Source organism: Lycorma delicatula, chromosome 9, assembly GCF_047948215.1.
Source record: "Lycorma delicatula isolate Av1 chromosome 9, ASM4794821v1, whole genome shotgun sequence".
NCBI lineage: Eukaryota > Metazoa > Arthropoda > Insecta > Hemiptera > Fulgoridae > Lycorma > Lycorma delicatula.
Genome location: NC_134463.1, coordinates 91,507,641 through 91,521,345, shown reverse-complemented (window position 1 = coordinate 91,521,345; position 13,705 = coordinate 91,507,641). Strand labels below are relative to the sequence as shown.

At 26.0% G+C, this 13,705-nt stretch overlaps 1 protein-coding gene across 1 annotated transcript in view; it reads left to right on the top strand.

Moving 5' to 3' along the window:
- Positions 1–12,500, top strand: part of LOC142329698 (uncharacterized) — a 60,021-nt gene extending 47,521 nt beyond the window's left edge. Inside the window, exons 15-19 of the mRNA XM_075374404.1 lie at positions 818–933; positions 1,139–1,306; positions 3,157–3,249; positions 3,367–3,500; positions 12,317–12,500. Coding sequence (XP_075230519.1) covers positions 818–933; positions 1,139–1,306; positions 3,157–3,249; positions 3,367–3,477 — 488 coding nt within the window. The 3' untranslated portion in view covers positions 3,478–3,500; positions 12,317–12,500. The remainder of the gene's footprint in view (positions 1–817; positions 934–1,138; positions 1,307–3,156; positions 3,250–3,366; positions 3,501–12,316) is intronic.
- The last annotated feature ends 1,205 nt before the right edge of the window (positions 12,501–13,705 follow it).

Below are 13,705 nucleotides of genomic sequence, written 5' to 3'. Positions count from 1 at the left end.
TACTCTTTGTGAATCAGTGTTCCAACAGCTGTAACGGTGAGAGGCTGCATTGTTGACTTTCGTGCGGTTGTGTAACGTGCTTCGTTGTGTTCTAAATGGCAGATTTTAAAGAGCAAAGAACCTGCATCAAATTTTGCTTCATGCTTAAAAAACTGGTGCAGAAACCCATCGCATGCTTGTGGGAGCATTTGGTGACATTGCTATGAGAAAAGTAAAACTTTTTTGTGGTACAAACGATTCAAAGATGGACGAACGACAGTCGATGACGATGAGTGTTCAGGAAGACCATCAACAAATGCAACACCGGAAACATCGCAAAAGTGCGAGAGGCTATTGTGCAGGTCGTAGACAAACATTACTGAAGCCCAAGGGGATTACTTTGAAGGAGACAGTGGAAATTATAAGTTATGGTAAGCTATTTTATTTTTATGGTAAAATTCCCCGAACTTTTGGGTAGCACCTCGTATATATTCTGTTGGAAAACTTGTTAATGTTAGCTGAATTTGGTAGTTTTTATTTGGCTAAATTGCATGTTAAGCCATCAAAAAACTACTAAATGAACATCTGCTAAAATCTTTTAGACACATTGATTTGACGTGTTTCAAATCCTATGGTTTTTTAATATATTAATTTATTTTCATAATGTTGGGTATATAACTTGGGATCTTAATTTTTGAATGTTGATTCTGTTGGATAATATATGTAGTTTTTGTTTATTAGAGCGTTTATAGTAATTTCTTATATTTTGGATGTTAAATATATGAATTCTATGTTACCATAAGTATGGTTGTGAATAACATTCTTCATCTCTGATTAGGTGGTATTATTGTGAGCACAAGGTGTACTGAGAGTTACAATGCTGGACATAAAACGTATATTTTATTTGGTTTTGCTTTATGGCATCGTTCAAATAGTCCTCGAACTGTTATACAAGTGAGTTGTGATTTTTTATTCGAATTTTCATAATGTATATTATAAATTTATATAAAAAGTAAGTGATTGAGAATACTTTTTGATTTTACAGTTCACTTAAATAGCTGTTAAATTTTCTACTCATGTGTATTATTTTTTTTAATGTATTGGTTTTTAAAAAAGATATGTGTGATATATATATATATTGAACTTCTCTTTTTTAAAGCCTGGTGTACATCCTGGAGAGTGTTGGGCATTTGCTGGACAACAAGGATACCTTGTAATTCAACTTTCTGCCACAATTATTGTAACTGCTTTTACTGTTGAGCATATTCCTCCTTCACTTGCTCCACAAGGTCGCATTGATTCGGCTCCAAAAGATTTTTCTGTCTGGGTAATTTATTATTATTATTTTTCTCATAGTTGTGATGTATGTAAGTAGTATAGCATTTAAAATAGTTAAATATAAAAAAAATGAAAGTTATTTTGTGCATACAAAAAGAAAAGTTCAGATTTACTTGATAAGCACATTACTGCAGTTTGACTTTTATGGCTAGTTGCTAGGAAGTGAGATCCTTCCAAATCAACTACTGTATATGTAACACTATTGGGCCTCTTATCCTTAACACAGATCTGTTGTGCATCTTCCTAAAACCTACACAACCTAAGGATGAAGGAAACAAGATTAAAGAAAGGAGTGGATAATGAGAAAGGGATGATCTATCTACAGAGTGATTATAAAGCGAGAGAAACAATTTTATGCAAAGGTCGGTAATGGGTGCTAATCCCACCCACAATTCCTTTAGATCAGATGATTTTTATCCAAAATGTACCCAAAGAATTACTGATCAGCAGTTTTGGGTTGATGGATTAAATATGAATGATAATGAAATGCTTTAATTTTTTTCATCTATCCATAATTCAGAAGGGAAGAGACGCTTATTGTATGGAATAGCTTCAGTTGTACCTGTAGTATTCCTTTCATATCCAGCATATGAGCTATAAATATAGTTGTCTTTTTTTGATATGTTAGCTATGTAGGCTAGTTAAATGTAGATCTTAACTAGATATACAGCTAAAGTTTCTTGCTGTAAGGGGTAGGAGACAAGTAACAGGATTGGATCCGGGAGGGATGTCAATACAATATCCAGCTGGAAATGCAGATTACAATTCTTCATTTTAATTCTCTGTACACCTTGGGGTCATAATATTACCTCGTAGTTGAAGAGGTGAACAATGTAATTTCCAGTTTGAAATCCCATTGTTGCAGGATCCAAATCATTCAAACAATTTATGAATAACAAATCCATTATTTCCTGACAATTATAATTATGTCCAATGCTCCTTTCTAATTAGATTTTTTATCCAACTGTAGACCAATAGAATTCTATAAAAAATATCAGTTCAAATATGCGCTCATCACTTACAATTTTTTATTTATGAACCACACTAAATTGGCTCTAGTCATGTACATTCTCCTGAGGGCATTTCAGATACAATCTTCTCCAAATTTTTGTTATGTGAGCAGACCGTAACAGGATGGCAAATATCTTTGTTATCCCCACATAACTTACGCAAAGTATTATTGAAAATGTTCTGTAACCGATGATTGAATTTCCATGGCCTATTGATGCAATGCTACTGATCGGTCCAATACATGCATCTTTTAAATGACAACAGGTTAATGTGCTTTCTGAAGGAAAACCCTCCTTTCCCTTTTGCAGAATTATCAGGGACAGGGAAGTATTTCAACAGTATTAAAAACTGATTTGTCAGAGTCCACAAGAGAATGAAGGTTACTGTAATTCAGGAAAAGTACACTGCCTGTGGCTTGGCTCTATGATTATAAAAATATCTTGCTTACCATAAATAAGTTTACGTATGGACTTTTCCAGAGAATGGTTTGAGTTTTGTTTTTATGAATAAATAATGCCTGTTAACAGTTTTTTATTGGCTTAAAGATTTCAATCATTAAATTTACTACTCCAAATTGTTTTCTTAATTTAAAATATGTTTTTGGAATGAATGTGAGTGATTGTATCTTGAGAAATACATTTATAAGTAATATTTTTTAATTCTAAAGAAGATTTTAATTTTACTTAGGCTTTTTATTTGAAATGCACAAAAAATCATTAAATTTACTGAGTTATCACTTCCTTACATTTGTACTTAAATTCTACTAAAAAGAATATTATGAAGATTTTACCTTGCTAAATTCAAGTATAATTTTTTGTTTATTTAAAGGGCTTAAAATATGAATCTGATGTGCATCCAATATTTCTTGGTCGTTTTTGGTTCTTGGAAAATGGGACAAGTCTTCAGAAATTTGAAGCTTTGGTATGTTACATAATTCTCTTCATTAATATTATTTATTATGATATAGATTATTTAAGTATGTATGTGTTATATGTTTTATTTATTAATGTATATATATTTTTTATTTTTTTTATTTAGACAGTACAGGAGCCGTTTAGGTTAGTGGAGTTGAAAATTGAATCAAATCATGGTAACTTAGAGTACACATGTTTATATAGGTTCAGAGTGCATGGTGTACCTGTATCTTGATCTCCTCATCATGATTTTTTATTGTAAGTATAACAAAAGAACTATTTTCTTTATAATCTTCTAAATATATTCTCATAACGTGATTGTATTATATTTAATTCATAATTTTGCTTGTGTGTTTTTCTTTTATAATTTATTACAGATATGTGCTTTATTGGTTGTTTCTGAGAAATTTATTAATGATATGATTTCTTGTATAATGTTAAACTAATGTCCATATATCTATACATTGCTGTTAACTTATCATAAATTCTGTGTACAAGTTAAGCTTTCTTTTGGAGTAGTTAAAAGAAATCTTTTAAGAGCACTTGTAACCGCCTATCCTTTGCTATATCAATTTTAGCAATACTGAAGACCCATTATCTCAGGAACTTAATTAATGCTACAAATTAATGGTTTCAAATTTTTTCTGGATACTGGTATTTTAAGTAGATTAGATGCATCTGGAATTATAACTGTAATCCACTTCCCTAATGAAATATAAATTAATAGTGATAAATTCTTTTTCAGTTTTTTAGGAATTCTTATATTTTTTTTGGATAATTGTTAATACATTTTCACAATAAAAAAATTTCTGGGTGTGTTAAAAGATGTATACATGTAGAATAATAACAAAAAAATTCAAGTTTTTATCTTCAGTGGTTCCTAAGATATTGGGTCATCAATAAAGAAAAATATGATTTTTAGAAAACTAGATTTAAAAATTAGATAAATAAGTTTTATCAAGTTATCTGTTTTAAAACTGTACAGCTTCATAATGTGGGTGATCATTGTTAGCTTCCTGATCTTCTAGCTTTAGCTTTTAATTAATTGTTTTTTCCTGTTTTAAGTTTTTATTTTTGTTTTAACTGTTTTTTTTCCACTTGGTTACACGTTCCTCTACAATTTTTTTAAAAATGTTTATGGTATTAAGAACCGGATTGATTCCAAGATGCTGCGGAACTTCAAACTTGCTAATGTTTCCTTTATTAAATGTTGACACTGCACATGTACTCCAAACTCATGTGTTTCCTTTCTCACAAAAATATTTTTTGGCAACCCGTTTCAAATTACTCGGTTGAGAGACTTGTTAGAGTTCTGTGTCTGCCCATGGAGACATTTTTTCAACAAATCTTCATTAGATAAACTTTGAAATATTGACTTTATAGCTTGAACAGACATTGGGAGAGAAGTTTTGTGCGAGTAAGAATAGTTTTGTAAATTTGCCAGTTTTAATGGAAAAGTTTAGCAACGTTAGCAAAACAGCTGTGATGCAATTTTTTTTTTAAATTTATTTGTTAACATACAGTTGCGAATATTTTATCAAATGATTCTGAAAATATTGAAAAATAAACCGAGTAGAAATTTCAAAAAAATAATTTTTTTGACCCTTTCTGGTTGGTTACAAATCCCCTTAAGCTTACATTATTGTTGATATTTTATTAATGAATATACATACTGCTTAATTAAGCATTGTGGAATTTCAACCTTCTACTACAAATTAACATAGTATAAATTTCTGAATGATTTCAGTCATTATTAGCATCCCCTATTTAAATCAAAATGCTCTTTTCTGTTTTTAAATTAATAAATTTAATATATGAATTGCTTTATTATTGAGTATGTAATATCTTTATAAGTAGTGTTAACTTATGAAGTATACTTTACTTAAAGAAAAAAAATCATTAAATCTTTTTTATTACATAAAATTTTTGCCCCAGATATAATGTTGGTAAATATGTTCATGATTGACATAGATTCATTTTTAAAAAGATTTCCTCATTTAAGATTTGCTGCGTGATCAGGTAATTATTTGAATTTAATGAACCTTATGTCAAAATGGTTATATGAAAATAATGACCGAATGGTGACGTATTGTACATTACGCTATTCTTCTACTGTTTTGAGTGCACAAGAGGTAATCCTCAAAACTAGAAAATGTATTATGTTTTAAATACTTTTTCAATAAAAAATGTTTAAAGAAAATATTATGGTTATTATCAAAACTATTATTATAAAAAACAGTTCAAAAAACTTCTGTCACAATATAGTACTATAGATGTGGCAAAAACTGCACGGTAAAAGCAGCAATATCTAGTTTAATCATAAAACTAGATTAAATACAGAATTACATAGTTTGTGTTTATTAAAAAATAATGATGTTCAATTTGCCGTACAATAAATCTTAAGTCAACTATGAAATTCTAATATTTATTCATATTATATATAAATTAGTACTATTAAAAATAGGTTTCACACTGTATTAATAATAATTACTACATCAAATTTAATATATAATTTATTAGTACTACAAAAATTAAGGGAGGGTAATAAGAAATTTTAAAGTTTGGAATAAAACATAATCTTCAATAAGTGAATTTATCTTAATAAGTGAATTGTCTTAAAACAAAAGATGACAGATTTTTAAATTAATCTTTGTAAATTAAATAAACATAAACAAGTCATTACACTGATTCTGAAAGTACAGTATGAAAATATTGGCAGTATATTCAGCATAAATTTAATAATTTAAAAACAAACAAGAGAGCCCCTTAATTATAAGAGTCAGTAAAGTAAATGCCTCAACTGTTTTATCAAATAATATGTACAAATAACTCTTTTTTTTATAGAAGCTCATATTGTTTGAAATATATTTATTCATTTAACTACAGGTATTACCCCAATAAGTTAAACATTTTATGATGGAAGTTTTATAGTGTGGAAGATTGTTTCTTCCAGCACATGATAAGAACCTTAAACAAATTTAATGCACCACTCAAAATCTATTAATAATTAGATTATAAGTAATAAATTAAAATCCAAATTAATAAATAAATAATGTCTCTAAATTTTCTAATTTAACTTAAAATTAATTTCAAAAGAACGTTTTTTAAAGTTTTTTGCTAATTACACTGAAGTGCAAACTGATGGATAGTTTGATTCTAACTTTTTTATTTAAAAAAAAATTATCAGATTTACTGATAAAAACAGCGTATTTTAAGAGTAGTCTTTAAGTTATAAAAAATATTAAATCAATTGCTGATAAAGAAGATAAAATTGTAAGTTTTGACATTGATGATCTGTGCACTAATATACCAATTGATGATACCATTAATATAATTAAACACACTCAATTAGAAATATGCAGATTATTCAGAAATAAGTCAGGTAGTTAAAATAACTTTATGTTATATAATAACAAAATAAAGTTATTTTGAATTAAATAAATTTATTGAAAAAGATGGATTAATGAGGGATTAATGCTCCTTTAAAAAAAAACATTTTTTTCAGATATGTACATGTACAAAATGTTAGGTTAACCAGCTACTCATACTCATAAAATAAAAATATAGCCTTGATGTCAATAATTTATAAAAAAACAATTTGACAATAATAAATTATTCATATAAATAAAATAATCATATTTATTTTATATGTTAATTGCAAATAAACATATAATTTCAAATTATGTAGTAATTTCATTAACGTGAAATTATATGTTGAATAAATTAAATTCTTTCAGGAATGAATAAAATGGAACTGTAGGAACAGATACTAATTGTCAAAGTTGACTATGTTAATATTTTATTTTGATTGGTACATCAGAATAATTATATAGAATATTATTTGCATTCTATGAATATTATCAGTGTGCTATATAACAGGAACACAAAATATTCAGATCCCATTTACATCACTACAAATAATAGAAATAAATATAAATATGCCGATAAAATATTTAGATCACAAATACTTCATAATATAATTCTTCAGGTAAAAACAACCATCTTACAATATTATGATATTACTTAAAAAAAACAAAAAAACGTAGTTGTGTAGTTTTACTAAGTAATAATATCATAATATTGTAAAATGGTTGATTTTACCTGAAGAATTTTATATAGAATATTTGTGATCTAAATATTTTATCTGTATGTTTACATTTATTTCCATTATTTGCATAGTGACTTATTTGGGATTGAATATTTTGTCTGTCTTCCTGTTTTATATGTATACATGTTGGCATGCTACTTCATTAAAACAAAGGAACTGGTTGTTTGCATTTATTTGGATGAATCAAGGAAACTGATAAAACCTTGATTAAAGCAGCAAAATCATTAAATATAAAATTATAAAAAATAAATAAGTGAATGAAAGGTGTTAAAGTAGACGTTAATATAAATAATAGTGAAGCTAAAGCAAGAAGATACCAAGTAAATAAAGAACAAAACATGATAAAATTAAAGAAAAAGCCAAGATAAAATTTTAGAAAAAACCCATCATCACAGTTAATTGACATGTAGTCTGTCCTTACAAGTATTATATTACAGAAAATTTTATATTATATTTAGAGCACATACCTATATTAAAGACAAATATATAACAGAAAGGAATGAATATAATAAAAAAGAAATCTATAAAATGATAAATAAAATCAAACAAAAAATAAGTTGTCAGTATTCCTTATTGCATTTCACAAAATTGAATTACTCTGCCAATATTAAAAGTAAAAATTTCATTATTTTAATAAACTTAATAATACTTTAAATAAATACTTCAAAATGTCATATAAAAGTAACAATAAAATAACTGAGTATAAAAAAAATAATTAACTGAAAGTAAAGAAATATGTAAAATTAAATTAAAAAACAATATAGAACGTATTTTTATGTGATTGTAGTAAGGCAAAGACTGTAATATAACAGATTTTATATTTCTATAACAGTTTGAGAGATTTTTCGTATGATTTAAGCAGTTGAAAGAGTCAGTAGTATGAATACAAAGAGACTCTTTGTATTTGTAGGAGAATAATAGATGCAGCATTTAAAAATTTATACAAGAAACTAATTATGAAATAGAAACATTTAAAATTTTTCATATGTTTATATGTATAATATTTTAAGATAATGATTTTGATGATGGATACATTTAAAAAAAGTTATTCTTCAATAAAAACTGCTACATCTATTTGTAATAACTACAATAAAAGTTCATTGAACTAAACTAGATTTAGTATAATTAATTAAACAGTAACTTCTGTAAAATGTTTAATCTGTGTATTTTTAGTATATTAACTACTAATAAATAGCCCTAAAGAAGGTGGATCTACTGAAAATTCGTAAAGCTTAAGTGTAAAAGGTGAATTAGCTACTTAATAAGGTAATATTTCTTTCTTTTTATCATTAATAATCAATAAGTTTCAGTATTTGATCCATCTATTTCTAAATGATATTTTATATACTAAAATAGTAATAAAAACAATTACCTTTTAGTAATTAATAATAATAGTATACACCTTTATAAAATATATATTGTTAATCTACATAGGTACTAAGTATCATAATTTTAAACTCTGCATGTAACTACTTGTATATGCTAATAGTTAATACTGGGATCAGTAATCCTGTTTACTGAATTAAATCTTGATTTTTTTTTTGGTAGAATTTACAGTTACTTGCAGCTATTCCTTACGGCTAAAATAATTTATGATATAAGTGTTTTTTGTTCCTTTTCCCTCTCTTTCCAATCCACTTTTTCATAGATTTAGTTCGCAAGTTTATCCTGATCAACCCATTAATATTTCTGATTAATAAAACTTTTTTTGTCCATTGTATAAAATAAAATATTCAGCATGTATTTTAATAACTCATTTATTATTCTTCACCAAATCTTCTCTAGTGATTCCGTCATTTGTATTTTTTCATTTAATTTTGTCATTTGAATGATTTATTAAGTAATTTCTAGATATTCCTTATCCTGTTATACTTTGTCATTGGTTTTATTCAGTTAATAGATTCACTTCAATAATTATTTTGTGGATAAGGTAGTTGTACTTCAAGACAAAATAAAAACAAATTAAAAAATTTCTGAATATTTTACTCAACCAATCCTGTGGATTTTCTTCAACACTTTGAATTCATATAAAAAAAAAAAAAAAAAAAAAAAAACATTTTTTGATTATCTAATTGAACATTTTTTTTTTGCTATATTAAAAAAAGACATTAAATGTTGTAAAAATAGATGGAGTATTTGTCTCTTGTTAATAGAATTAATAGCGTATAATTTTGAGCAACATTTGTAATTAAAAAGATGTTTTTAAAAAGTAAACTGTTCAACAAAAATATTAAACATAATTCCATTTTAATGAAAACATTTTAATTTATATGCTAAGTATGAATTTAACAACCAGTTTTTAATTGCCAAAAATGAAATTTGTAACGGCTGTTCTTGAGAATTTTCTTTTTACTTCCTTGTATGAAGTAAAGGAAGTATGTGATCGTGAGAAATGTCAGTTTTCAGATCTCAACGGAAATATCCATTTTGACCATTTCTGAATTCATTTTGACTAATTTCGGCATGACGTCTGTATATATGTATCTTGCATAACTCAAAAACGATTAGCCGTAGGATGTTGAAATTTTGGATTTAGGGCTGTGTAACATCTAGTTGTGCACCTCCCTTTTTGATTACAATCGACTGAACCAAAAGTGTACAAAAAAGCCTAAAACTCAAAATCATTTGGATTTTGGATTTTTTTTAACTGCAGTAATAAGCCCTCATTAAGAGCTTTTCAACAATTTATCATAAGTGGTATTTATTCTCATTGGTTTCAGAGTTATATCCAAATAAAATATTAATTAATGCAATATTTGGATCTTAGAAGGGAAGGCACATAGTTCTAATCAGACTTCATCTCCTTTTTTTAAACTTTTTTTTAATTTAAATTATTGATTTATTAATTATTAACTCAATATTGTAAAAAAAAAATTACAATAAATAATAATTATTTTATAATAAAAAAAAAAATAAAAAGTTAGTGAAATAAAATTTTATGTACTTTTAAAAATGTGTATATATATATATAGTTTACATCTGATTATTGTATAGTTAACATCTGATTATTTAATATTAATTGAAAATTATAATTTATAATCGTATTATTTTTGGATTTTGTAGTTTAATTTTATTTAATTATTCTGGAATTTCTGCTTAATTTTATTTACATTAAAGCTATCTACAGAGTGACTGAAAAATATACCCTGACAAGAACAACATATACACTAAGACATACATGTCCGATCTTTAAAAATTGCAAAATATTCTTATATTTTAGTTCATTGCTCCTCTGATATTGTCAGACAATATTCTCCGTAAGTTGGAGTTGATCATCATTTCGTTTATTTGTTTTTTGATGCCAATCATTTAATTGCTCTTTGGTTTGATATGATTCTTCTGATATTAATTTGTGTACACGTTCTCTAGTTTTAAAATTTTCTATTTCTTTATATTTATCATCCTCTCTTAATCTTTTTATTCTTTCTTTATTCTAACATTTTCTTCCTCCTTATATTTATCATCTCTTAATTTTTTTATTCTTCCCTTGTTGTTAACATTTTCTTCCTCTTTATATTCATCTTCTTGTTGTTTTTTGAGATATATTTCTTTATGTTATATTTCTTATTCATTTTTGATTATTCACCAAATTACCCAATAATAAAAACTGAATATTTTACATCGTAAGGCTGATATTAACATTTGCAACCAGTATACAGGAGTTCACTAACAGAATAGTTTAATTATTATTAACTTTTATTTATATGACATACCAGAAATCTGAAACTTTTGTTAATCAGCAACTCACAAAGATACAAATAATACTGATCTAGTAGTATGAGTAATAAAGGAACTTTTACTCTATCCTAATTTTTCTTGAAAGATTGTTGAATTAATGATTGTATAAATATTTGATGTTAATAAAAACTAATATTTCAGCAATTGTGTAACTGTCCACTTTATAAAAGGACTGGAGGATCATATCTCACTTTCAAATGAAATAAGTGTGAATGAACTGCAGCAAAAAATATGTATATGTACATTTACACATGCAGGTGAACATGCAGGTATATGCCTATTAATTATAATAGGCGTAAAAGGAAGTCATGTGGTGTCCACATCAGATTTTTTAAATTCAAATTGGGATTAATTCTTAGTAATCTTTTTGAACACATGTACAATTATTTTTAATTAATAAAAATTAAAACAAATAAATTTAAAAATAATTTTTATACATTTTTTTTTGTGGAATTTTGTAAGATAGGGGTTATATTGTGAGTAATAGGTAAGAACTGGTACCCAGAGTATCACTGATAGTGTTTTTTTTTTATTTTTGTAGATTATTGTTTTCATTGGAGTAGAGTATTTCATCAAGTATATCATTGTATAATTTTTTCCAAACTCTGTCAACTTCATTCATTTGCTTTCAGTTGTGTTTTGTAGACATCTGCTGTTTATTATTAGCCGATCAGTCCTATTTTTCTTATAAAATTTGTTGCATTGTAAATGCGGAACCATTTGATACTTTCTTTAGAGTAAATGTTTTTGACTCTAGTTATTTGTAATTCATTTATTTAAAGTGTTTTGGTACATTTTACTACTTATATTTTTGTTTTTTCTGTTTCCTACTTATGAAAACTTAAGATAAATCTCTATTAACCTACCAGGTTATATGAAGGAAGTTAACATTTGCGATCAACTGGCTATATGTATAAGAAAAAAAAACAAATCTTTCTATCACAGTCAGTTGATCTCTGTGATACAAACACTCACATCATCTGTAAGTGGCATCTGATTTTTACAATATTTTCTGGATTCGGTTTACATTGATTTCAGTTTAAATTGTTTAAAGTTCAATAGAAAAATCAAATTTTTCTATTGAAGGGGATGATATCTTCTCATAAAGGGGATGATACCAGGTAAATCTGGCTTTTGGCATGTTCTTTATTATATAACATATTATTTTTAAATTATATCTCCTTTTTTTTACTTATATATTATTGTATTTTGGTTTCCTTCATTCCAGGTAGTCCTCAGTTCATCAGAGGTGATTTGTTCTCTTTTCTCTTTACTGCCAAAGTACAAAGATTTTATCTTAATGTTATGATAAATAAATAAAAAATGAAAAGAATAGTCATTAAGTAATTATCAGTCAACATATCATTATCATTATGCAGCAATCATTTCCATTTTCATCATCATTAGATTATTTCATTCACTAGACATCAGATGTACAAAGCTTCATCAATAATATTTTTTTAATATAACAATCATCATTGTCATTAGTAATATAATTAGTATACTTATTATAGTAATAAGTTGTTTGTGTACAAATTAAACACAATGTGTTAATATTGATATGTTTTGTACTAGTCTTAAAAATGCACAATATTGCCTCAGTCTGTTAATATGTGTATTATTAAAGTAAGTGTTGATATTATTAATGGTTTTTCTGTTTAATTTTTATTAATATTTTTAAGAGTGTATTTTCAGATTTTATTTTTAATATTTTCCCCAGGTTTAATTGGATTATTACTGTTTTTTTTTATCTTTTAATACTATACGAAACCTAAGATCGATTTGTTGCAGCTTAAAGCAGAAGTTTAATTAGTGGAAGTTTACAGATTATTAGGTTGGTTTAATTTCTTTTTAAAAATTAAAAATTCAGATTTTTTTGTACTGTTTCATTTAGTTACGTTATATTTTCTTCTGTTTGGTATGTTTTCCATTTTTTGTGAAAATATTAATTTTTGCATTATTAGTTTTGTACTGGTTTTTCAATTCAGAGGAGAAAATGCTGTATACTACTGTTGGTATTTATATATTTTGATTTTGATCTCGTTTAATGATCTTCACTGAAACTGGATTTTTTGCTAGGTTAGCAAAAAACTAATTTTTGATTTGAATGTAATTTTTTATTCTTTTTAATCGAGTTATGCATGTTTTCTTATTTTGCTTTCGCCTATTTTTTATTTATTTTGCAATTACATAAAACTATTCTAGGAAAATTTTGTTTTAAAATAATTATCAACTTAAATGTTTATGTTTTTATAAAAAGAACTTCAGAGATATTTGAATTTTAATCATATATTGTGTTTCGCTTATTTATCAGGCTATAAAGAAATTCTATTTGTAGTTCAATTTAATACTCGATAAATACTATAATAATAGTTAACTATAATAGAATTAAATTGATGCGCAACATTTTTTTAAATTTATTTTTTAAGAATAATTTGAGTAATTTAATTTTTAATTACCGATTAACAGTCTGGGCCAATAAGTGGGAGTATTTTTCTGTTACCACTTAGCAATTCAAATAAATAAACCTCTTATAAATGACTTAATTTTTATTATGTTTTAATTAATAATATTGTGTATAAGGTAATCGTCTTAAATTAATAAGTAAGTAAAAATT